Below are 23532 nucleotides of genomic sequence, written 5' to 3'. Positions count from 1 at the left end.
TCTTACCCTTTAAGTAGACCTGACATCACAAAACGGAATGTTGGGGGCGGGGCAGATTTAGCTGTTTCAAACATTTATAAAACATATTTATTGTTTATGAGAAGCTCAAATTGTAGTATTGTAGTAAGTATTTTTTTCCCCACATTATTTGAATAGCCAACATGTACAATTATCCGTTTCCCAACACAATCAGTGCTGGGATTCCTTCAAAATAGAAGCTCTGGGGTGCCGGAAAGGCATGGCCGATTTTACCGCAGATCAAAACCACGGAGAGCGCCCTAGATGAGCAGATACGAGGCATTTTCTGCCGCGCTAACAGCTAATCGAACGGTAAGCTAATATGACTGAAAAGCGAAGTACGGTGGCCGAGAGTCCGACTGAATTTTTCTTTTTTTTTTTTTTTTTTTAAAGGAAAAAATTCAGAATATTCTCCCCTCGCCTGATATCATTGAGGATGCGCTAGGACACACGTCCAATGCACCCCTCCATTCCCTACGACGTGTGGACACGTCGGATGAACGGAAACGGTTAACCAGCCATACTGTATACGACAGCTGATCTACTAGATCATTGTGAGCTCATAGATCGACAATGTCCTATTTAAAATAGGCAGTGGGCACGGCAGGGTTAATGTGAGCAACACACAAGTTAACATGAATTAACAAAACATTTACACTCCTAGAAATGCCACAAAATGGAAAGCAGAATACCCCCATAAATGGTCCTTGCCAATTCCCGGTGCTTTTGGCAGAGCACTCCAGCGGAAGGCACCTGTCTCTAAATAATCAAAATGATAAATGAGGCCTTGTTAAGCTTGTGAGCCACTTACCATCCTTGACACACAAAAAAGAAAAAAAAGAAAGAAAATAAATAAATGAAAATAGTAAAATCCTGCCCAGTCCCTCAAAATATGCCCATGAGAATTTCTATAATGGTGCAAGATGTGCCATGGTCAATTGGCCATATCTAATTTCTGTTTGCTAATATTGTAAACAAAAACGGGCTTATTTGGCACACATTTCTTGACACAAACTGGCTTGGCTCACATTTCATGAGACCTGCTGTGCATAAGATTAGAGTTCACAAAGGATACTTGTGACTGAAGCAGTGCCATATGAAGCAATCTACCCTCACGCAGCAACTACTACCAAGGGACCATTGAGCAGGGCAACGTTCAACTGGAATTCAGCTGTATTAAGCACCTTCCAGGTTTAAATGGTTGTACTGTAAATGCATCATGTGAAACTGGAATGCTTTCACCTAAGGTGAAAGGAAGCGGTGGTGGAGGAGCATGACGAGACAGGTGACCCTAAAATCTGGCGACAGGTTGAGTGAGCAGTGCCATCCCTAAGCAACACCCAAGGGCCAGCTTTACTCAAATGGAAAGTGGCTATGTAATCAGGCCACCAGCTTGTGATTAATGTCGGTCGTCTGTCCCTGGGTCTGCTCTGCTCCGTTCAGTACAAACAGCCAAGATACTGTTTACAACATCTCACAGTGCCGCCCCTCAACCGTGGAAATATATACGAAGACCTGTTGAGCCATGTGGCTGGTGGAATGAGACAGGTCACAACCCAACAAATTATGTCAGGACAGAATGGAAGACTCCGCAGCCGCAAGAAAATGCATGATTTCTGACTGCCTTTTAGGCCAAGGCTTTGTGCCATCTGTCAATGGCTACCAGGATTTTTTATTCCATTTTTTCAGCTTAGTCACCCTTTGTCTGGGAAAAACGAAGAAAGAAAATGACTCTCGGGGGCAAAGCCGACGTTAGTTTAACAGTCAAATGATGCTTACTAAACAAACGGCCCCTCGGGTGAGGCAAGGCTGCGGCAAGGGATGGATTTATGAAGTCGTGCCGAGCATCTCTGAGTGCTAACATCATCAAAAAATACCTCCCAACCTGTCGGCACGTTGTATTAATGAGCTATTAGGTGTTTGTGGGTAAACAATTTACAGTGCTGGCTTATTTACCGCTCGCTCACAGGAAAGTGCATCTGGAGCTGGGAGCCTGGGCTCGCCAGGGAACCCATCCATCTGCTGCCACAGCCACGCTATTCATTCCACCACTTGGACAGATTTACACAAACCTTTTGTCGTTAGTCTGACATGTCTATTTATTACGGGAAAGACTCTTAAAACAAGAGAATTGCACCGGGTGTTGCCCAAGCGCGCGCGCACGCACGCACGCACGCACGCACGCACGCACGCACGCACGCACGCACGCACGCACGCACGCACGCACGCACGCACGCACGCACGCACGCACGCACGCACGCACGCACGCACGCACGCACGCACGCACGCACGCACGCACGCACGCACGCACGCACGCACGCACGCACACACACACACACACACACACACACACACACACACACACACACACACACACACACACACACACACACACACACACACACACACACACACACACACACACACACACACACACACACACACACACACACACACACACACACACACACACACACACACACACACACACACACACACACACACACACACACACACACACACACACACACACACACACACACACACACCTAATTTACAAACTCCTTAAGTGGATTTTAAATCAGGACGAGGCATAAAAATTCTGGTGGCCTGTCCCTGGGAAAATAAATTTCTGTATTGCAAATCCATACGTCCTCCTTCTATTGAGAATGCATAATGTAACTGAGATGTCCACATGTGCAAGGCATCTAACAGCTGGACTTGACAACTGTAACACTCCAGGCATTCAGATGGTGTAGGAATTGGGAGGAAAACTGGCCTGGCAAAGATCAGTGGCCAGTGAGTTGACGGCAGTTTCATGAGATTCAGGGTCATAGTCAAGGTCAAATTCAACAGTGGTAGATATGCAACCCTAACCAAGTGGATTTCAAACTTCTTGTGCCCAAGGCACATGAAAGGGCAGGTCAAAGGGCATGACTGCATTCATATCTGTTCAAAATAACATAACACCACTCCTTAACAGGTCAAAGGGCATGACTGCATTCATATCTGTTCAAAATAACACATGATGTTATCATTACTCCTTAACCCATTTTGACCTGAGATCAGATTCTAAAAATGTCTTCTACATCCTGACAGTTTTCTGAAAAAGCTATGTTTCTATGTCAGTCATTCTTTGATTTTTCAAAAATAGCAGACCTACAAGCTCTTAGCGCGACACTCGGCTAAAGCATAACATAATGCTAACACCAAAAGGGGTTCCCGCCCAAAATCACTTTTATTTACAGATGCCGAATAAAAGTTATTATAGTGAATATAATTAAAATATAAGAAAACAATTTAAACATTATTCACAATGTTTTGTATAGTTGTATACAGCAGTGGTTCCCAAACGTTTTCATATCAAGGACCCCCAAATTGACACCAATCAGCCTGCGGACCCCTATTTGAAAAGATATGCCAGGGACCCCCATAAGAGAACATTTTTACGGCTCTAGCAGTGATTCTCAACCCGACCCCCAGTTTGACATGCATTAGTCTACGGACCCCCCATTTAATGGCATTTCTATCTCTGGGACCCCCAATGTATATTGTACAGTCACTGTGAGTTTAGCCTCGGAAACCCAGACGTTTTTATTTCCAGGGAGAAAAAAAAGTCTGGGTCCGAGTCCACTTCAATTTGGCATAGAGTAGCGCAAACGTCGATCACTCTCTGCTGATTTCTGATCGTCTGCACCTTTGTTAAATTGACGCACACACGCACACCCGTATGCACACACATTCCTCTCTCTCTCTGTCCTCTAACTAATTAGTCTCATGTCCAGCAGCTGCGCACAATTTCTGCCGGCGGATCCTGCCGGGAGCTGCCTATGCCATAGAAAGCATAGGTGAGTTCCAGGCTACTGTGAGTTTAACTCTGAGAGTGTACAAATGGAACCAAATGGACCCGTTACGGTCCATTTAGCTGGGGACGCCCTGGAACTCCCTCAAGGACCCCTGGGGATCCCAAGACTCCATTTTGGAAACCACTGGCACACAGTGTATTGCAATAATACTGTGGGCGTAGTCACAACATCCCAGGGCACAGTTCACACCATACCGTTTGGGAACCAACGGCCACAGATCATACTGAACCTTACAGTGTTGATTTTGACAGCAAATTTTTATTTTGTTTTAGTCATAGCCTTTTCAATACAATTTAATTTAGTTAATATTTTAGTCACCCGAAATGTTTTAGTGTCAGTCTAGTTTTAGTCGACTAAATATCATACGATGTTAGTCGACTAAATCTAGTCGATTTTGTCGACTAAAATGGATTTTGGTGTCATACTGGCAGATTTTACACTTTGTTGGATGCTAAAAATAGCCGAAGTACAACCTCACAACGCGTCGCAGTGAGCTTGTGGATCGGCTATTTTTAGCATGCAACCAAACATAAAATTACTTTTTTTAGTTCCGTTTTCATTTGTTGACGAAGATTGTCAGTATATTTAGTCTTAGTTTTCCTGAGTGAAATAAGGTAGTCGACGAACATTTTTCATCATAGTTTTGGTCGATGAAATCAACACTGCTCAATTTCTTACCAAAGTCTCTGGTGGAGGACATCCAGCCAATCACTTTGAGGGAGACGATGGCCAGCAAACCGGATCCCACGAACGAACCGATACCAGAGAAGAAGAAGAACAATCCCATGATGGCACTCTGCATGGACTTGGGGGCAGCAGAGTAGGCGAACTCCAGACCTTCAAAAAGACAAAGAGACAAATAGATGTCGACAGTCCTCAGAGATAACAATATTATGTAGCGCATGCATTGTATTCATAGGGTACAGTGATTAACATATAATACATGGCGTAATCATCTGTAGAATATAATTTAGTCATTGGCATGCTGAACATGCTAATAAAGTCTGATCCATGCGTAACTGCCTCAGTTATCCACGTAAAGCACATATTAATTTCAGACAGAGGACAGAACATGCGGTCCATGTTTATCTCTGTGTGTGTCGGTGTCCTACCCGCAATTCAAACCGGGATCTCCAGTGTGAGAAATCAATTATCATTTACCACTCAATCAAGAGCCAATCGCCTGTTGGACAGGGGAAATATTGCACTTATGAGCTTCAAGCTCTACTACTTGTCAACAAGCATCTACATTCTTCAAGGGTAAATGGTAAAATGGTAAATGGTGCATTTATATAGCGCTTTTTATCCAAAGCACTTTACATAGATTGACAAGATTGTGCTTTACATTCACCTATTCACACACACATTCATAAACCAATGGTGGAGGAAACCATGCAAGGCACCAACCTGCATATCGGGAGCAATTAGGGGTTCAGACCATAGATATATATAAACTCTAGATAGCTCACCCGCGCTGTTGGCCAATGGAGAGCGACGTCGTTACGTGGCGGCCATCTTACCTTGGGCCACATAACATTGTGTCTATGGGGCATGTACTCTTAAATGACCATAACTTGCTCAATTTTCAACCGATTTCCAAACGGTTTGGTTTGTTATAAACGTCAGAGACGTCCGCATACTTATACGACGTTCATATAAAAATAGAAAATTAAGCAGATAAGCGTCCTGAATCATAGCCACGTTGACAACGTTTGTAATAAACCAACCCGTTTGTAAATCTGTCAAGATTTGAGCGAGTTATGACTGTTTCTGTTTGAGCTGCCATTGAACATACTGTACTGTAGCCCCGAAGTAAGATGGCTGCCGGGTGAACGACGTCAGAAACTCCGCCTTGAGCCATCTAGAGTTTATATATATATCTATGGTTCAGACCGTCAAGGACACTTGGACACTAACTCTGGGGTTCCCATCCGGCTGCTCTACCGGTCACTCTACCCCTGAGCCACTGACACTAACTCTGGGGTTCCCATCCGGCTGCTCTACCGGTCACTCTACCCCTGAGCCACTGACACTAACTCTGGGGTTCCCATCCGGCTGCTCTACCGGTCACTCTACCCCTGAGCCACTGACACTAACTCTGGGGTTCCCATCCGGCTGCTCTACCGGTCACTCTACCCCTGAGCCACTGACACTAACTCTGGGGTTCCCATCCGGCTGCTCTACCGGTCACTCTACCCCTGAGCCACTGACACTAACTCTGGGGTTCCCATCCGGCTGCTCTACCGGTCACTCTACCCCTGAGCCACTGACACTAACTCTGGGGTTCCCATCCGGCTGCTCTACCGGTCACTCTACCCCTGAGCCACTGACACTAACTCTGGGGTTCCCATCCGGCTGCTCTACCGGTCACTCTACCCCTGAGCCACTGACACTAACTCTGGGGTTCCCATCCGGCTGCTCTACCGGTCACTCTACCCCTGAGCCACTGACACTAACTCTGGGGTTCCCATCCGGCTGCTCTACCGGTCACTCTACCCCTGAGCCACTGACACTAACTCTGGGGTTCCCATCCGGCTGCTCTACCGGTCACTCTACCCCTGAGCCACTGACACTAACTCTGGGGTTCCCATCCGGCTGCTCTACCGGTCACTCTACCCCTGAGCCACTGACACTAACTCTGGGGTTCCCATCCGGCTGCTCTACCGGTCACTCTACCCCTGAGCCACTGACACTAACTCTGGGGTTCCCATCCGGCTGCTCTACCGGTCACTCTACCCCTGAGCCACTGACACTAACTCTGGGGTTCCCATCCGGCTGCTCTACCGGTCACTCTACCCCTGAGCCACTGACACTAACTCTGGGGTTCCCATCCGGCTGCTCTACCGGTCACTCTACCCCTGAGCCACTGACACTAACTCTGGGGTTCCCATCCGGCTGCTCTACCGGTCACTCTACCCCTGAGCCACTGACACTAACTCTGGGGTTCCCATCCGGCTGCTCTACCGGTCACTCTACCCCTGAGCCACTGACACTAACTCTGGGGTTCCCATCCGGCTGCTCTACCGGTCACTCTACCCCTGAGCCACTGACACTAACTCTGGGGTTCCCATCCGGCTGCTCTACCGGTCACTCTACCCCTGAGCCACTGACACTAACTCTGGGGTTCCCATCCGGCTGCTCTACCGGTCACTCTACCCCTGAGCCACTGACACTAACTCTGGGGTTCCCATCCGGCTGCTCTACCGGTCACTCTACCCCTGAGCCACTGACACTAACTCTGGGGTTCCCATCCGGCTGCTCTACCGGTCACTCTACCCCTGAGCCACTGACACTAACTCTGGGGTTCCCATCCGGCTGCTCTACCGGTCACTCTACCCCTGAGCCACTGACACTAACTCTGGGGTTCCCATCCGGCTGCTCTACCGGTCACTCTACCCCTGAGCCACTGACACTAACTCTGGGGTTCCCATCCGGCTGCTCTACCGGTCACTCTACCCCTGAGCCACTGACACCCAAGGGATGAGTAAAGAGAGCACCTCCAACCACTGCAGCTGTGCTAGTTACATTGCATGAACATACTGTACTCTACCGGCTAAAATGACGTTGTATTCATTAAAATAAGTTCCAGATCACAGCTTTAAGCTGACTTTGTAAAATGAGAGTGGCTGTGGGTTGTAGTGGTCAGCAATGTTTCCCCCACTGTGAATGATTCATTATCACAGGTATGGTCCATTACAAAATGATACACATCACTATGGGGTGCCACTTGGTATCTTCTAAGGTACCAAAAGTAGAGAATTCCTTCATAATACAGGCCTTTTACAATACATGAGGCCAAAGAGACTCAGTCAGCAGTTGTTACACTGTGGTGCTCTGAGAGGCCTTTGTTCAGCATGGGTCAGCAAAAATAAAACACCTATTAACACCCCGATCGCCCAGAACGAAGTTCACCGTCCTTTCAATTAGTAACACTCAGCGCCCAGGACGATTGATCAAAAAGACGGAGGTAATTGATATCAAAACCGATCGCATCGCTCCACAGCCTGGGAGCGCCTGTTGCGCAACACTCGATGTTGCGCAACAGTGGAACGTCATCGAAAATGCCCCCCCCCCCCCGTTTAGCCGACGAGACCGAAAATCTTAAAACGTTAATAACGCCCACCGCGGTCCTGTCGCTAGTCGCGGTAAATTTAATCATACCTCCCGTTGTTGTTGATCGCCTATAGAGTGTTTTGGCTACATCTAGCTGCGACAGCCACATCGGTAAAAGTGCTCCGCTGCTATAAATCGCTGGGCGCTATGATTTAATGGATTAAATAACCCCGGGCGACGGGAGCCCCTTTTGGTGTTTTAAACATTATGTTATAATTTAGCTATTGAAAAATAGCAGATCTACAAGCTCGTGGCGCGCTATGAGCTTGTAGGTCTGCTATTTTTTAAAAATCGTGAAAATATTTATTTCAGAAAACTGGAGGATTTAGAAGATTTTTTTTTTTAATTTTGAGGTCAGGCCTAAATGGGTTAAACTTATTATATTAAACTAAATTATTTACTGTCGTGAAAGATCGGAAGAAAGCGATTGAATAGGAAGAGAGGAGTGAAGGGAAAGATACACATGGAGATAAAGACCAAATCTTTCTCTTTGTGCTTGCAGATGTCTGCCTGCAAGCTGACACTGATAATTTCATGGCACCTTGAACATGTGATTTTTCAAATGAGGTCCTACTGCTACACATGCCAGAAGAGATTAGGAATCCTTGGTTAAATAAGGTTGCCTTCTAAGACATTCCTCGGAGTTGGACATTGCACAAATGTACGTGACAAACTGCATCATTGCAGATACAGACACTGGCACCATGAAAGCAACACTGCTTCCATATGAGATGGGATAGAAATGTGGCAACATATGGCTATTATTTAGAGGAAAACCAATTACTTTTCCTGTAGTTTGCACAAGGAAACATTTATTTATATCCTGGGATATCCTTTCGATACCATCAAACACAAGTCAATGGCTATGCAATGCATATCGCAGGGGACCACATAGATTGGTGAACTTCCCCAGAATACTGTACACCACTGCACAGCTAAGGGACTAGGAGAGCATAGTAACATTATGTTCAACCTAGTGCTTGTCCGTCAGTGAATGCAACGATACTACAGTTGGGTGCCACCGATATTGTCCCTTATCATTTGACCCATTTAGGCCTGACCTCAAAATTTTAAAAAATCCTTCTAAATCCTCCAGTTTTCTGAAATAAATATTTTCACGATTTTTCAAAAATAGCAGACCTACAAGCTCGTAGCGCGCCACTCGGTGGCGCGCTATGAGCTTGTAGATCTGCTATTTTTCAATAGCTAAATTATAACAATGTTTAAAACACCAAAAGGGGTTCCCGCCCAAAATGGGTTAACTGTCCTTTTGCGCAGATCACACAAACCTCAGCAAAAAGAAAAGGACAATATCGATGGCCTCCAACTGTACGTAGAATTATAATTATGTCCATAGCACAACAACACAAGAAACAGTCTGACCTTTCTCGACCAAGAGGTGGAATTATAAATAAAAGGGGGGTAAAAAAGAAAAAAAGAGCTGGACTTAAAATATCTTATTTTTGTTTCTCCTGAGGGCAGTGTTGGCGGGGTGATTTTTCTTTCACTGAAAATAACATTAGCCTTTAACATTTTCAAAAGAGCAATACATAATTAAAAATCCCACTGGGAATCATTATTGCAAAGTTTTTTGGATATTCGTATAGCCCAAAGCAGACAAACTGCTGGGTGGTGTAGAAGCAAAGAATACATAGAAGATGTGGATGGGAAATGTGTAAGCACTAAGCACCTGAGATTTTAAACTGATTTATTCAAAATGAATAAAACTAGGGGGGAATGTTCCTTTCCATCAGACATATGTCACAATTCTGTCAGCCAATTTTCCTTTCGGTAAACCCCCAGGGGGACGGTATGGAGAGTGAGTGGAAGAGTATTTTAAGGCTCCCAACAGCTTTGTTATGCCTCTATTTGACTTTCATGGGGACCCTAATAGTCAGGGGTGAATGCCGTTGGTTTGTAGGATCCTTAACAATCCAGAGGTGCAAGAACCTGTACAATTCCTAGGTTCGTTAACCACATGAACCCCAGCATCCCTATTCTGAGTATGTCGTAAAAGGCGAACATTTGGCAAAAACAGGCAACATTATCAAAAGTTGCAGATCTACAATTTCCCAACATGTTGCAAAGAGACATGTAAACTTGATATTTTCACTATTCTTTGTACAACAAACTATATACAGTAGGCCAGGGCTTAATTGGTTAAATGCATTTCTAAAGCGGATAGTGAAATTATGCTTTGATACAATGCAAACACCTTGGAGTGAGTGGATGAAAATAATTTCGTTGAAAAGAAGTTTCTTGCAGGGTGTAATCTTATTTTCTGATACTGAAAGCGGAGAGCTACAGTATATGTGTGATTATAAGTGATTAGAGCAACAGAAACAAAGAAACAATATTAATAATATGACTTTATCACTGCAGGAAGCATGAGGCCTAATAAACCCAAGCCATCAGAGTCATTTAAACCTGCACGGCCAGTTATGATCATGACTGCAGAGGAAATGGCAAATCAAAATAAATGACCAGGCAGATTTCTATTGATTTCTATTGTGCACCGTTGCTTAGACAGGAAGATTCAAAATGGTGCCACTGCTGTTATGCTACAATGTTTCAAGAGTCTAAATCACCTCTTTTATGTAAAGACAGTACCCATATTGATTTTTTTTGGCTCATTTCCCTCATCACAACTCAATTTCATAGTATCGCCCAGTGTTTCTCACTGCAGGCCATTATATTCTGGAGAAAGATCCCTTTAATTCTCATGAATTATTTTTGAATAGTAATTTTCTTTTTTATTCCTTAACAAAAGTCTTAACAAAATCATGATAGTTTGAACACTAACTTTGGCTTATATGCAGCATGTGTCAAATACACATTTGCAGTCAGCTCAGCAGCTGGCCTTTTTTCACCCAAGAAATCTCTTTTTATATTATGCCAAAGATATCGTCTGAAAAGAATAAGGAACCTATTTCCCCATGGAAAGCAAACCCCACTAAATTGTGAAAATGGAGGCAGTTGCTGTATCGATGAGCATGTCTCTCAGTGAGATATCTGATGATGATCCTCAGAACAGGAGGAATAGGTACAGGCACACCTAGTGCCTATGTATTGATTTAAAAGGTACATATATGATGTAGGTGGCTCTGGGGTCCACTCTGAAGCAACAGTAAAATAAGCTTAGATAAGCGAAGAAAACTCAACAAATACTGCTACTGTATGGAGGCTAATAGAACTAGGTGTTCTGTTCTATACAATAAAATCACACCCGTGTGAACTGAGCGTTGCAGGCTGCTCAACACCGCTGGCTGGCTGCAGTTATAGTTATAGTGCTCAGTGTGAATGGCCCTTTAGGCTACTCAACAGTGCCCCTTTAGGTCACGCAGCGGAATTGCAGCTGTCCGTACCCCAAACAGACAGACAGACAGACATACGTACATACATACACACGTGGCCAGTCATTGGAGCGGTCAGGCACCGTTCAAAAACCACCCTGTTATTCTGTAGCTGCAAATAAAAGGTCTGCTAGCTGACTTTAAAGATCTGACATCTCTGACATACTGTTAAAAAAAAAAAAAAAAGCTTTGTTGGCTATGCAGATTATCTGTGAATGACTGAATGAAGAATGGTTCAAAGATCTTCAGATCTTCTCTCCATTCTGACACCCATAAAGAGGACTCCTTTTTAATCTTTTATCCTTTTATAATATGTATCTATGGAAAGTTAACTAAGAACAAACGGTTTGTTTTTTTAACAGAATTGGGCTGGGGGTGTAGCCGTGGAGAGATTCATACTGGGGAGCAACACGATAGCTCATACAGAATACTGTAAATATGATGTACAGTTTGCCACTGAGCAGTTAACAGGGCTAGTTAAGAGGTTCTTACTTATTTACCAGTAGGCATTTTAATGAATAATTTAATTTAATAATAAAGTCCAGAATAGCATATAGTTCTGGTAATTGCTGAGCAGTTGTAATTCATTACGGTAATCGGCGCTGTCTGACACAAGGCTTCCTGCATACTTGACTTGTTTGCACAGCTAATCACTGTAGCCACTGACATGTGGACAATAATCTGTGTTAGCACCAATGATTTGATTAATTAAATGACCACGCAAAAGTATTTAGCAAACTTTTTATGGAAATAAGTAATTTATAAGAAACGTGTTCCTCGGACAACAGATTTCTGCCAGGCCTATAACCATGTCCCGCAAACTATGACAGGCGGAATGGGATCAGATACATTTTGATTGTTCAACCTACGGTTCAACAGTTATAGGCCAAAACGTGAACCAGGCTCTTATACTGCCACCATGATCACACTGGGAGTGTGCGTCCAAGTGCATAGGACTGGAAAACCCAGGGAAACCACCAACACCAGGCCACGCTCAATTGTGGTCAAATTCCTGAGGTTTAAGGACAGGGACGCTGTATTGCAAAGAGCAAAAAAACTGCAAGGAACCAACATCTATCTGAATGAGGACTTTACAGAGGCTGTGCGGCAGAAACGGAAGGAACTGCTGCCAGCCATGAGAGCTGCAAGGGAGAGGGGGGACATAGCCTATCTTCGCTATGACAAACTTATCTCTCACCCACCAAGAAATGGAGGTAACACTGAACAAGAAGAGGCATAGGCAGCATTATTCACTCAATATTTTTAGGAATGTGTCTTTTACATAAACCATGTCAATATCAACAAAATTACCTAGGAAAGGACTGAAATTGGCTCATATAAATATTTGTAGCCTCAGGAATAAACTGACTGAAATAAATGACTTATTAATTTCAAATAATATACATGTTTTGGCTATCTCTGAAACGCATATTGATCACACAGTGTCTGATAATGCTGTGAATATACAGGGATATAGTATTTATAGGAAAGACAGGAATATACATGGAGGCGGGGTGGCCTTATATATTCAGAGCCATATTCCAGCTAAACTAAGACAGGACCTTATGCCAAGCAGCATTGAGGCTCTGTGGTTGCAGGTTCATTTACCACATGTCAAACCATTACTGATAGGATGTTGCTATCGACCACCAAGTGCTAAGAGTGAATATTTAGATACATTGTGTGAAATGATGATTGATGTGTGTGACATTGGACATGAGGTTTATTTAATGGGAGATCTAAATATCCACTGGCTATCACGTGAATGCCCACTAAAAAACAAAGTTGAGTCTGTAACTAATGCATGTTTTTTAACCCAAGTTATTAAACAAAATACACGCATATGCATAAATAGCGCTGGTAAAATGACATCAACATGTATAGATCACATCTTCACTAATGCTGTTGATCTCTGCTCTAAGGGAGTATCAGTTCCCATTGGATGTAGCGATCACAACATAGTGGCCATAGCAAGGAAAGCCAAAGTGCCTAAAGTGGCCCCTAAGGTGATCTACAAGAGATCATACAAGAGGTTCTGTCAAGAATAATTCTGCAAAGATGTAAGTAATATATGTTGGTCAGAAATATATGAGGAGAAGAATCCAGATGAGGCACTTAAAGCCTTTGAGAAGGTATTTTATGAAATTATTAATAAACATGCACAAATGAAGACATTTACAGTGAAAAATGTTAGAGCTCCATGGATTGACCAAGATCTGAAAGAATGCATGGTTAAAAGAGATGTGGCAAAGGGGGTAGCAAATATGACTGGCAGCAAAGATGACTGGCAAATCTACTGCAAACTGAGAAATCAAGTCACCAAAACAAATAGGAAAAATAAGAAGATGTATTTTAAGTCAAAATTAAATGAGTGTAAATATGACGGGAAAAAGCTGTGGAGTACTTTAAATGATGTAATGGGCCGGAAACCCAGTTCAACTCCATCATTTATTGATACTGGTGAATCATTTTTAACAAAGCCCAGTGAGATAGCTGATTATTTTAACAATTTTTTCATCAATAAGGTGGATAAATTGAGAAGTGAAATGTCATCCACAAGTAATGCATCAGCATATTCCAACATACAAGAACAAATTATGAAAGGTAAGAACTGTCATTTTGAATTAAAGAAAGTAAATATAGAAAAAGTGAAACAGCTACTATTAAGTATCAATAATGACAAACCAGCAGGTAAGGATAATTTGGATGGTAAACTTCTAAAAATGGTGGTCAATGATGTGGCTAGCCCTGTCTGCCACATATTCAATGCCAGTATAGCAAGTGGTGTATTTCCGGAGGGGTGGAAAGAAGCAAAAGTAACTCCTCTGCCAAAAAATACAAATGATAATTTCAGTGGAAAAAACAGTCGTCCAATCAGTCTGTTGCCGATCCTCAGCAAACTATTGGAAAGAATTATAACTGACCAAATACAAAGCTTTTTTACAGTGAATAAACTATTTTCAAACTTTCAGCATGCTTACCGCGAAGGACATTCAACTGGTACAGCACTAACACAGATAACGGATGACTGCTTAAGACATATAGATAATAAAAAGGTAGTGGGCGCAGTACTATTAGATTTTAGTGCAGCTTTCGACGTTATAGATCATACTTTATTATTGAACAAACTGAAATGTTATAATTTTTCACATAATGCTATAGAATGGTTTAAAAGCTATTTGTTAAGCAGGAAACAGTATGTTTTTTACAATGGCAGTTTTTCACAAGTGGGACAGCTACAGTGTGGGGTACCACAGGGCAGTTGCTTAGGTCCTGTTTTATTTTCCATTTTTACCAATGACTTACCATTAGTTTTAGATCAGACAACAGCAGTAATGTATGCTGATGATACAACTCTATATATGCCAGCAAAATCAATTGATTATCTAACAGCCACTATGAACATAGAATTACAATCTGTCATAACATGGGTCAATAGTAATAAACTAGTTCTTAATTTAGCAAAAACAAAAAGTATTGTATTTGGATCAAAGTTTGCGATGAAAAATAAACCTCTGTTGAATCTATTAGTCAAAGGGATGCCAATCCAACAGGTAGAGGAGACAAAATTGCTAGGCATCTTTTTAGATAGTAAATTAACATGGTCAAAGCAGGTTGATAAGACTGTTGCAGCAATGGGAAGAAGTCTGTCTGTTATTAAGAGATGTTCCAAATATATACCACAACAATGCATTCCCCAAATTGTGCAAACACTGGCACTCACTCATTTGGATTATTGTCCAATTGTATGGTCTAGTGCTGCAAAAAAGGACTTAGTGAAATTACAATTGGTCCAAAACAGAGCTGCACGTATTGCTCTGTGCTGTACAAAAAGAACAAACACCAACAGAATGCACGCCACTTTGGGATGGCCACTGATTGAGGACAGACTTCATATTTCCCTGCTGTCTTTTGTCAAAGGTATTATTACATCTAAAGTTCCGGCTGTCCTGTATTGCAGGCTGAAGTTCAGCTCTGACGAACACACCTACAATACTAGACATTCAGCACAAGGTCTTTTTACGTTTCCCATCTCAAAAACTAATGCAATGCAACACACAGTAATATATAGAGCAATGAAAGAGCTGCATAGTCTTCCATCACAAATCAGACAGGCAACAAGTAAATCAGATTTTAAAAATAAGTTAAAGAAATATCTCATGTCACTTGCTTTTTGAGTCATTGAGCACTGTTTAAAATATTTCATACTGTAACGGTAGGCTACTCAAACTGAAATTGTATATATATGCAATGTTATTAATCACTTGTTTTATATTTAGTTGTATTTTATTTTTTTTAACTGTTTTTCTTACAGTCTTGTAAAATGTATTTCATATGACTGTATTGATTGTAATGTATTTTATGTGTGGACCCCAGGAAGAGTAGCTGCTACTAAGGTAGTAGCTAATGGGGATCCAAATAAACAAACAAACAAATAAACAAACAAACAAAGACTCACAACATTCGAACGCTGCATTCATGATTTGTGCCATCTTTGTGTGAAACACCCACAAACAGTGGTTTCTAACAGTAGAAACAAAAAGTGTGCTTCGAAGAAGACACACACGCGAAACTCTTGTCAGGTGGAAATGGGCATGGCCTATGCAGGAAGTTGCATCATGATCCAAGGAATCCAGGAAAAAAATAGAAGGGCCCTGTTATAGCACCACAATTAGGTAGTTTTGAAAAATCTGGGGCAGAGGTTCTGCTCCGGCCTCCAGGGAGTGTGCGTCCAAACTTTCACAACGATCGGTCCAATGGTGCTGGAGATCAGCTTCTCACAGACAGACAGACACACACCTACAATAAGGCGAGGCCAGGTGGCCGCCTGGCCAAATCCATTTGAAAAACACGACTGAGAAAAAAGAGAGGACAAACACCAGACCTGAGAACTATTAGTGGGCAGCGGATTGGCCATTGCGCACAGCGCGACCCTCAATCACCCATTGGAATGCAAATGCTTGCCTTCAGGCATTAGCGTGAATGGAAACGCCAAAGTGATTTCTAGTAGGCATAACGATGATTGACCCAAGGCCATTATAGTGACCCTCTATGCATTGGCATTCCATTGAATAACAAATAGCTGCAAAAAAGATGACCCAGATCTTATCTATCTATCTATCTAGGTACTTTAGCATGTTATCTATCTATCCATCCATCAATCCCTTAGCATGTTAATTAATTACAAAGATTGTTTAATTCTATAAATCCATCCATCTATACCAGTGGTTTTCAACCAGTGGTCCTTGGGTTTCAGGTGGTCCCCAGCTAAATGATGGAGAGTTGGTAACCAAATGGACCGGTCCCTTATATAGATCTTTCACTCAAGAGTGTTATATTATTGATCAACGTTTGTGTCTCTCTCCTATGGTACCACATCAATACAGCATGGAATTGTGGACAAAATTGTACGTTTGGGGTCCAAGAGGCTAAATCTCATCAAATGGTGGTCCGTGGCTCAAATTCTGAATAAACATATGAGGTAGGCTACCGTAGCATGTTATTGAAATATTCCAAGAGTTAAATTGCGTTAAAATACGAACTAATATAACTATTAAAACTATAAATACACGTTTAAAACGGAAGCTTGTGTAATGTCACTTCCAAGTTCCAACCAATGCTTCTCATACGAGGAAATCAAGAAATCACTTTGGCGTTTCCATTCGCATTAATGCCTGAATGTTAAAAACGTTTCGCTTGTGAAGTAACAGCGATTATGTTCTTACCAGCAGTGCCTGCCTGCCCATAGACATAAACGTAGACGCCCTTTCCGGCTCTGGAGCGTATGTGCTCAAGGGAGGGCAAAACTTTACCGAGATTCCTTGCGAAGCCCCGCGGAAGCATGAGCATGCGTCACAGAGCGCATGTTCAGGTCTGTAAGTCCCGGAAAAGATGTGCTGTGATTGGCCAGTAATCACTTGAGTGGCAGCGTGACATAACGTGCCTTCCACACTTCTGGCGTACTTCCTCTCCCAGTGTAAATTATTCTGCTCCTCCTTCAACACACATCGCTCCAACGAACTGCAGCGGCCAATGAGGCATCTATTTTTTTAATATCCATGTGCCTGCCTGCCTGCCTGCCACTCAAAACGGCCGTGGGCCTGCCTCTAAGCGCAAAGGCCGCGCCTCCTTGTTCTTTTGCAGCAGGATCCATAATCAAGCGTGGGGGGTCTGGGTGGACCATCACCTGTAGCCTACTCGTCTGGCAGGTATATCTCTTTGTAAAGCTTTAGTGCTTCTGATTGAGCGGGTGGACAGGACGGGGGGACAGGACGGGGGGACGACGACACATCTTGCCAGCCCAAAATGTAATTCCTGTAAACGCCACTGACACACACACTAGAATAGATGACCGTCGCACATAAAAGATGATTGGTTAATTAAAGCCTAAAAGCCCTCATAAATGTTTTATGTTTTCATACACACGAAATGTATCTTCAAATCCCTAGCAATTTGAGTGGAATATATCATTATAAATGACTATTAATAATAATTGAATAAATGAAGATACTTTAGAAATCATTGCTTTTCATTCACAACGTTATTTTCTTCCTTACAAGATAAGCATAAATTGCCTTAATAATGAAAAAAAATCTCACAACGGGGTCGATTCTTCATTTATCAAACTCAGTTTGACAGTGACAGGTTAATAAGTTTACTTTGTAAGTTTGTATACAAAACACCACAGGCAGATTGTATGAAAACAAGTTTACAGTCAATTTATAAAGTCTCCCACATTCTCACCCACGCAGTGGGGTTCCCGCAGGCTTCGCTTTGTCTTGCAAATGGTTGATTAGCTGTGTTTACACAAAAAAGATCAAAAAGTGAAACTGTGGATGCATGTTTGAGAGCCATGCACAACAGTTACTTAGTTATTTTGCATTGAAAACTATTTGAATATAAAAGGAGTAATACAAAATAAGAAAAGATGAGTCATATTTCACCAGCTGCTTAAAACCCCAGCGCCGCTGGGTTTCCTTGTGCTATATGCACGGGCCCGCCTGCAGTTCCAGCTTTAACCAGTAGACTCGGCGGCCTCAACGTTGGCCAGCCGTTCTGGGGGTTTGGTTTCACCAGGAGGGTTACGTATGCAGAGGCAAACGTTACACTTCCTAGTTCCATAGCCCACTGAACAGCATCCTGACAACAGTTCCCTCTACCTGCCTGGCATCCCTTCTGCAAGCACAGCAAATTGTGTTCTTTGGAACAGCCAGCCAATACAAGCCGGAGGCACTGCAGAGGATCTGAACCCCTAGTCTCCGCAATAGTGAGCAGGAACCTAATGCTAGCGCCCACGGCAATTGATCTTTTAGATTATCATGACCGTATAGAGATTTATTAACAGGTAATACTGTACATGCAGTCATGTTTCAGTATGGAAAGCCAATCAGTTAAGAAAATGTCATGATTTTAATACATTTACAACATATTGACAATACGTTAACAGAAGGGGCATTCCACTCATTTTCAACATTTTACTATGTCAGCAAATTGACCAGTTTGTATGAGTGAGTGTCATAAGTTCCTATTGGCTGCAGAGTAATAGGGTTAAACCATTCCCATAAGCCTAGGGGTTGCTTACAACCACTTAGTATACTAAGAACAAAATGTCATTGTCTTGATCTTTCTTTGTGTATAAAAAGGAAATATTTGGATTGAAATTTGAAGAGATACAAGTACAAATTGTAGCACTCTTTTGCACTTCAGTCAAGCTTGATTGCCCATTGCCTTCTCGGGAACGATGCAAGTTGGAAATGCAAGTCCCACCCGGTTATGCAATACCCGTCTGCCTGACATTGTCCCTTTTATGCCCATATATGGAGATTCCTTTATCTGTCTGTCTGTCTGTCCCTTATATTACCTCATATACTGTATGGAGTTCCGTAACAGGCATGCCCAAATATGAATTCCAAGCCAGTCTATAGACTGGTGAAGATGTGAGCTCTGCCCAGTGCCCAGTGTCTATTTTATTGCACCTGTGTTGTTCGAAATGTTGTGATCTGTCTCTAATAAAGTTAATTGGGTGCTTAGAAGACGGCGTGTAGATATTTTCTTCATAGTAAATTACGGAGACTAACCAAGCATTCCGGCGTGGGAAAAAGCCAACTCCTGTATTTTTGACTTGTCTAATCACCAATATAATCATATTTATTTACAGCATGTGAGTGTTTAAGAATTGCTGTTTGCACTGTCACTAAATTATTACTGTTTTAGGCTGCTTCTTTACATTTGCCAGGGCATAATTATCAAGCCAGACCAGAGTCAGACCCCCAACTGGGGTGGTTTGATGCTAATATTCCTTGTTGTTTACGATAGTCAGAAATTGCATAGTATATTAGAACAATATACAAAATATATTTATCATTTTTTAGCCAGTAAGAAATCGCCCAGATCTTTCCCAGATCTGTCCCAAACTTCTCACAGTGGTGTTAATTAAGGAACCCTTAATGACCACTGAAGTGCTTCATTTGTAAAACGATTAGGTGCCCGGAGATTATGAACCCGACTAAGACTCACTGCTCTCTCTCACATTTGTCAGGCACAAAGTCACAGAACACGGACAGATACGCACTGTCCAGCTCGGTTAGCAACACAGACAAACTAGAGAGCGAGAGATGCACATGAACGTAACGTTATTTACTGACATCAAACACTCATGTTTTTTCCTCTCTCTCTCTTGGGTTCGATAAGGATAGTTCCACATGTGCTCTCATCAAGTTGTAAACAATAAACATTGACAACTGTTTAGATATGAGAGGGAGGCATTATTTGCGGAGCCCTCCACAACCAACAGTTAAAACTAAAGTAGTTAATGTGAAGATTTACAAACCAAACTCAGTTTAATTTCATCCACAGTCCTTTTCCGTTGCAGGAAGGAACATTGAGAGGAATATGTGAAAGCGGAATTAACTCATTCGCCTTCCCATTTTTCCCGTTTACTTCCGTCGCACGGAAACGGAGCGAAACAGATGGGTGCAGAACAGCGTTATGAAACTAATCAATAAAAAATTTAAAAGGACATCAAAAGGATGATCTCGACGCCGAGGGCCAAAGGACGAGAAGAAGTCAAAAGACATTCTAGGTGGCGAATGAGTTAATAAGAAATACCCTAAATAAAAACGTATTGTATTGTATGTGCATTTGAGACGACGGAACACCTTTTAGAAGTCCCAGAGCGCAGGAGGCACGTCCACAAATTAAGCCCAGAGTAGGAAGCACATTGACTGTATGCTGTCAGTGGGGCATATCATTGTGTGGCCCAAGGTATTGCAGCTCGCAGTTATATTTGAGAATTGAGATCAAATTGCACTCTTGTTGGCTAAATCAATCCTGCTGTTTGGTGTGCCTCTGTCGATTCTACACGTCTCAATTTCAGCAGCGACAATGACAAGAGCAGCCCAGTGTAAATAGGGCATTGTTTTAGCAAAAGAATATTGATTAGATGAACCACTTAAACAATGAGCTGAGGAACAGTGTTACTGTCAGACTGAGGGAAGACCATTCATCACTTAAGCTCTAAAGGTTACTTTATCATTATAAACCACACTTCACCTCATTTATAAAATGCCTCATTATTTAACAATAAACTTGAATGGTGTAAGAAATGAAGACTGTCAACGGTCAGTCAATACCTGGGCCAATTAGCACTCACTATGATATCATTCACCTACCCACAATGGTATCAGGTACGGTCACCCCTAAACCATTTCACCCCTCGATTTTTTTTCCACCGACCGCTCGGTGCTGCGGTTCTTGCATTCTTTATTTTGTTTTACTGAGAATAAGGTTAGAAATAAGTTTAGGGTTAGGCATAGTTTTACAGGGGTTAAGTTTAGGTATCGGGTTAGGTTTAGGCATAGTTTTATTGAGGTCAAGGTTAGGAATAAGGTTAGGCTTAACCGTTTAAGCATAATGTACTTAGGTTACTTTAGGAACACCAGGCCGCGCCGTTCCACCGGCTGTAAATGATAAATGGTGCATTTATATAGCGCCTTTATCCAAGGCGCTTTACAGAGATTGTGCATTACATTCACCCATTCACACACACATTCACACACCAATGGCGGCGGAAACCATGCAAGGCACCAACCAGCACATCAGGAGCAATTAGGGGTTCAGTGTCTTGCTCAAGGACACTTCGACACCAACTCTGGGGGAGCCCGGGTTCAAACTGGCAACCTTGCGGTTACCATCCAGCCACTCTACCCCTGAGCCACCGCTGTACACCCGGGGCGAGTTGGTAAAGGGGCAACTCGTTTGGTATTCCCCACATTCACATCAGAAAGGTAGAAGATAGGGATATCATAATTACAATGTGAATTGATTAATGTACAGTTATTATAATCTATTATAATTGTATTAATGTAATTGTCTGTATGTTGCATGTTGTAACAGAAAAAAGTACTTTTGACACCACCGGGTAGAAGATACATTGAACCAATTATAATTGCGCAATCAAAATGGGTTTGTAAATTTGGCTTTATGGTATTGTTAAATTTAGTTTGCACAGCATGGAGTATACTGTAGTTCAAAACCCTCAAAACAGTGACAGCAAATCATACCGATTACAATTATGCACTGGAAATGTGTATTGTATTGCATATTGTATTCCTCTTTGTAGTGATAATGGTGAAGTGAAAGTATGACTTCACTGCAGTGTAAAATCACAGCCTGACTTCTACTTCCACTAATTATAAGTAAATCAATCTGACCATACCTGCAATACTGGCGAAGATTTCACTGATTCCAATCAGCACATACTGAGGCACCTGCCACCATATGGGTAAATCTGCAGCATAGTAGATGACGTTGCCAATCTGCTGGTCGATGGTACCGTTTGGGGAATTGACTACATCAAGTCGTTTAGTCTCCAATATTCCTGAAAGGGAAGAGGCAGGAACTAAGTGTTAAAGTTTGAAAGTGGTATACAAGGGCATGTGTAGTATAGAGCAGCGGTTCCAAAACTTTTTTTTAGCTCAAGACCCAAAAGAGAAATTAGACGTTTGCCAGGACTCAAATTAGTGAAAACATTTGTTTTCTAATTTATAGAATTTCTTGAATTTTTATTTGATTTCTTCATGAAATTACTGAAAAAAAGAAAATATGGGAAACAAAAAACAAAGGGACCCATAAAAATCCACGACCCTTAAAATGTGTCCGTGACCCCCAACCCAGTGTTTGGGAACCAGTGCCTGACCAACTTATCAGTAAGCCAGTTCTATCAGCTGATATTAGCCTATCACAGATGTATTGATGCAGAAGTTGTTTAACATAATGCAGAAAAATGTGTGCAATTGTTTTTTATAGTTATTTATCATTGTTAAATTCCCAGTTTGTTTCAGTGCATTGATACATTTTTGGAAAATGAAGTTTACTGTTAAACTGTTAAATATCCTGCCTTCCTTACATACAGTTGTCACAAGTGTCACCACTTTTGAGAGATCACTGCAAAAACAGCGTTTTCCCAGTATCAGGTCAGGCTCTGAAATATACTCCAGAGCTTGGTGTAAAATGGTAACATTGAATTGCAAAATCTGCAAAAGTGTTCATTACACTCTTGAGATGGACTGCAGGTACAAACATTAGATTAACACACTTTGCAATGTACAGTACCCTGTTTATGTTGTTATTGTTTTGCACCAGACATACTAACAGTAGTTTAAAGGAATGGGAATACATACTGTAGGGAACAATATATATAGGCTACAACTTTGTGTATCGGTATGTAGACAGATTATAAATTGCTAGGCAATCTTCTTCATAAGAATCTAAATGCGTAAAGTTAAATGTGTTGTAGTTAAAGAGACTGAGACACATGGGAGCAGGTTGAAAATAGGCAGCAATGCATGTTTGCATTAAGGCAATTTCCAAAAAAGCAGTATACTCAAACATATGCATGCAGTAGGGCTCGGTTCGGTCAACATTAAATTGACTTTTTGCTCAATCAGGCCAGTGACCTAAAATGAGTTTGACAGCCCTGGATTAGTGTTTATGTTGGGATCCAATTTGAAATCCTGTCAATTTCATATCACTGGAAAGGAAATGTGATGTAGTGTAAACATTAGATAGACACACAACTAATTCCTTCTCTTTCATTAGTCCTACCAACCCTCCCCAATAAATCTAGGTGCAATAAAACAAACAGGTAATTGTGGATATATATCGGTTTATATAATAGTCAC

General features: G+C 42.1%; 1 protein-coding gene across 1 annotated transcript in view; it reads right to left on the bottom strand.

Moving 5' to 3' along the window:
- Positions 1–23532, bottom strand: part of slc15a4 (solute carrier family 15 member 4) — a 48518-nt gene that overhangs the window by 11497 nt on the left and 13489 nt on the right. The window contains exons 7-8 of the mRNA XM_079517312.1: positions 22068–22229; positions 4563–4721 (exon numbers count right to left, since the gene is read on the bottom strand). Coding sequence (XP_079373438.1) covers positions 4563–4721; positions 22068–22229 — 321 coding nt within the window. The remainder of the gene's footprint in view (positions 1–4562; positions 4722–22067; positions 22230–23532) is intronic.

The sequence above is a fragment of the Electrona antarctica genome (assembly GCF_951216825.1).
Source record: "Electrona antarctica genome assembly, chromosome: 12".
Classification (NCBI taxonomy): domain Eukaryota; kingdom Metazoa; phylum Chordata; class Actinopteri; order Myctophiformes; family Myctophidae; genus Electrona; species Electrona antarctica.
This window is presented reverse-complemented; position numbering and strand designations above follow the sequence as displayed.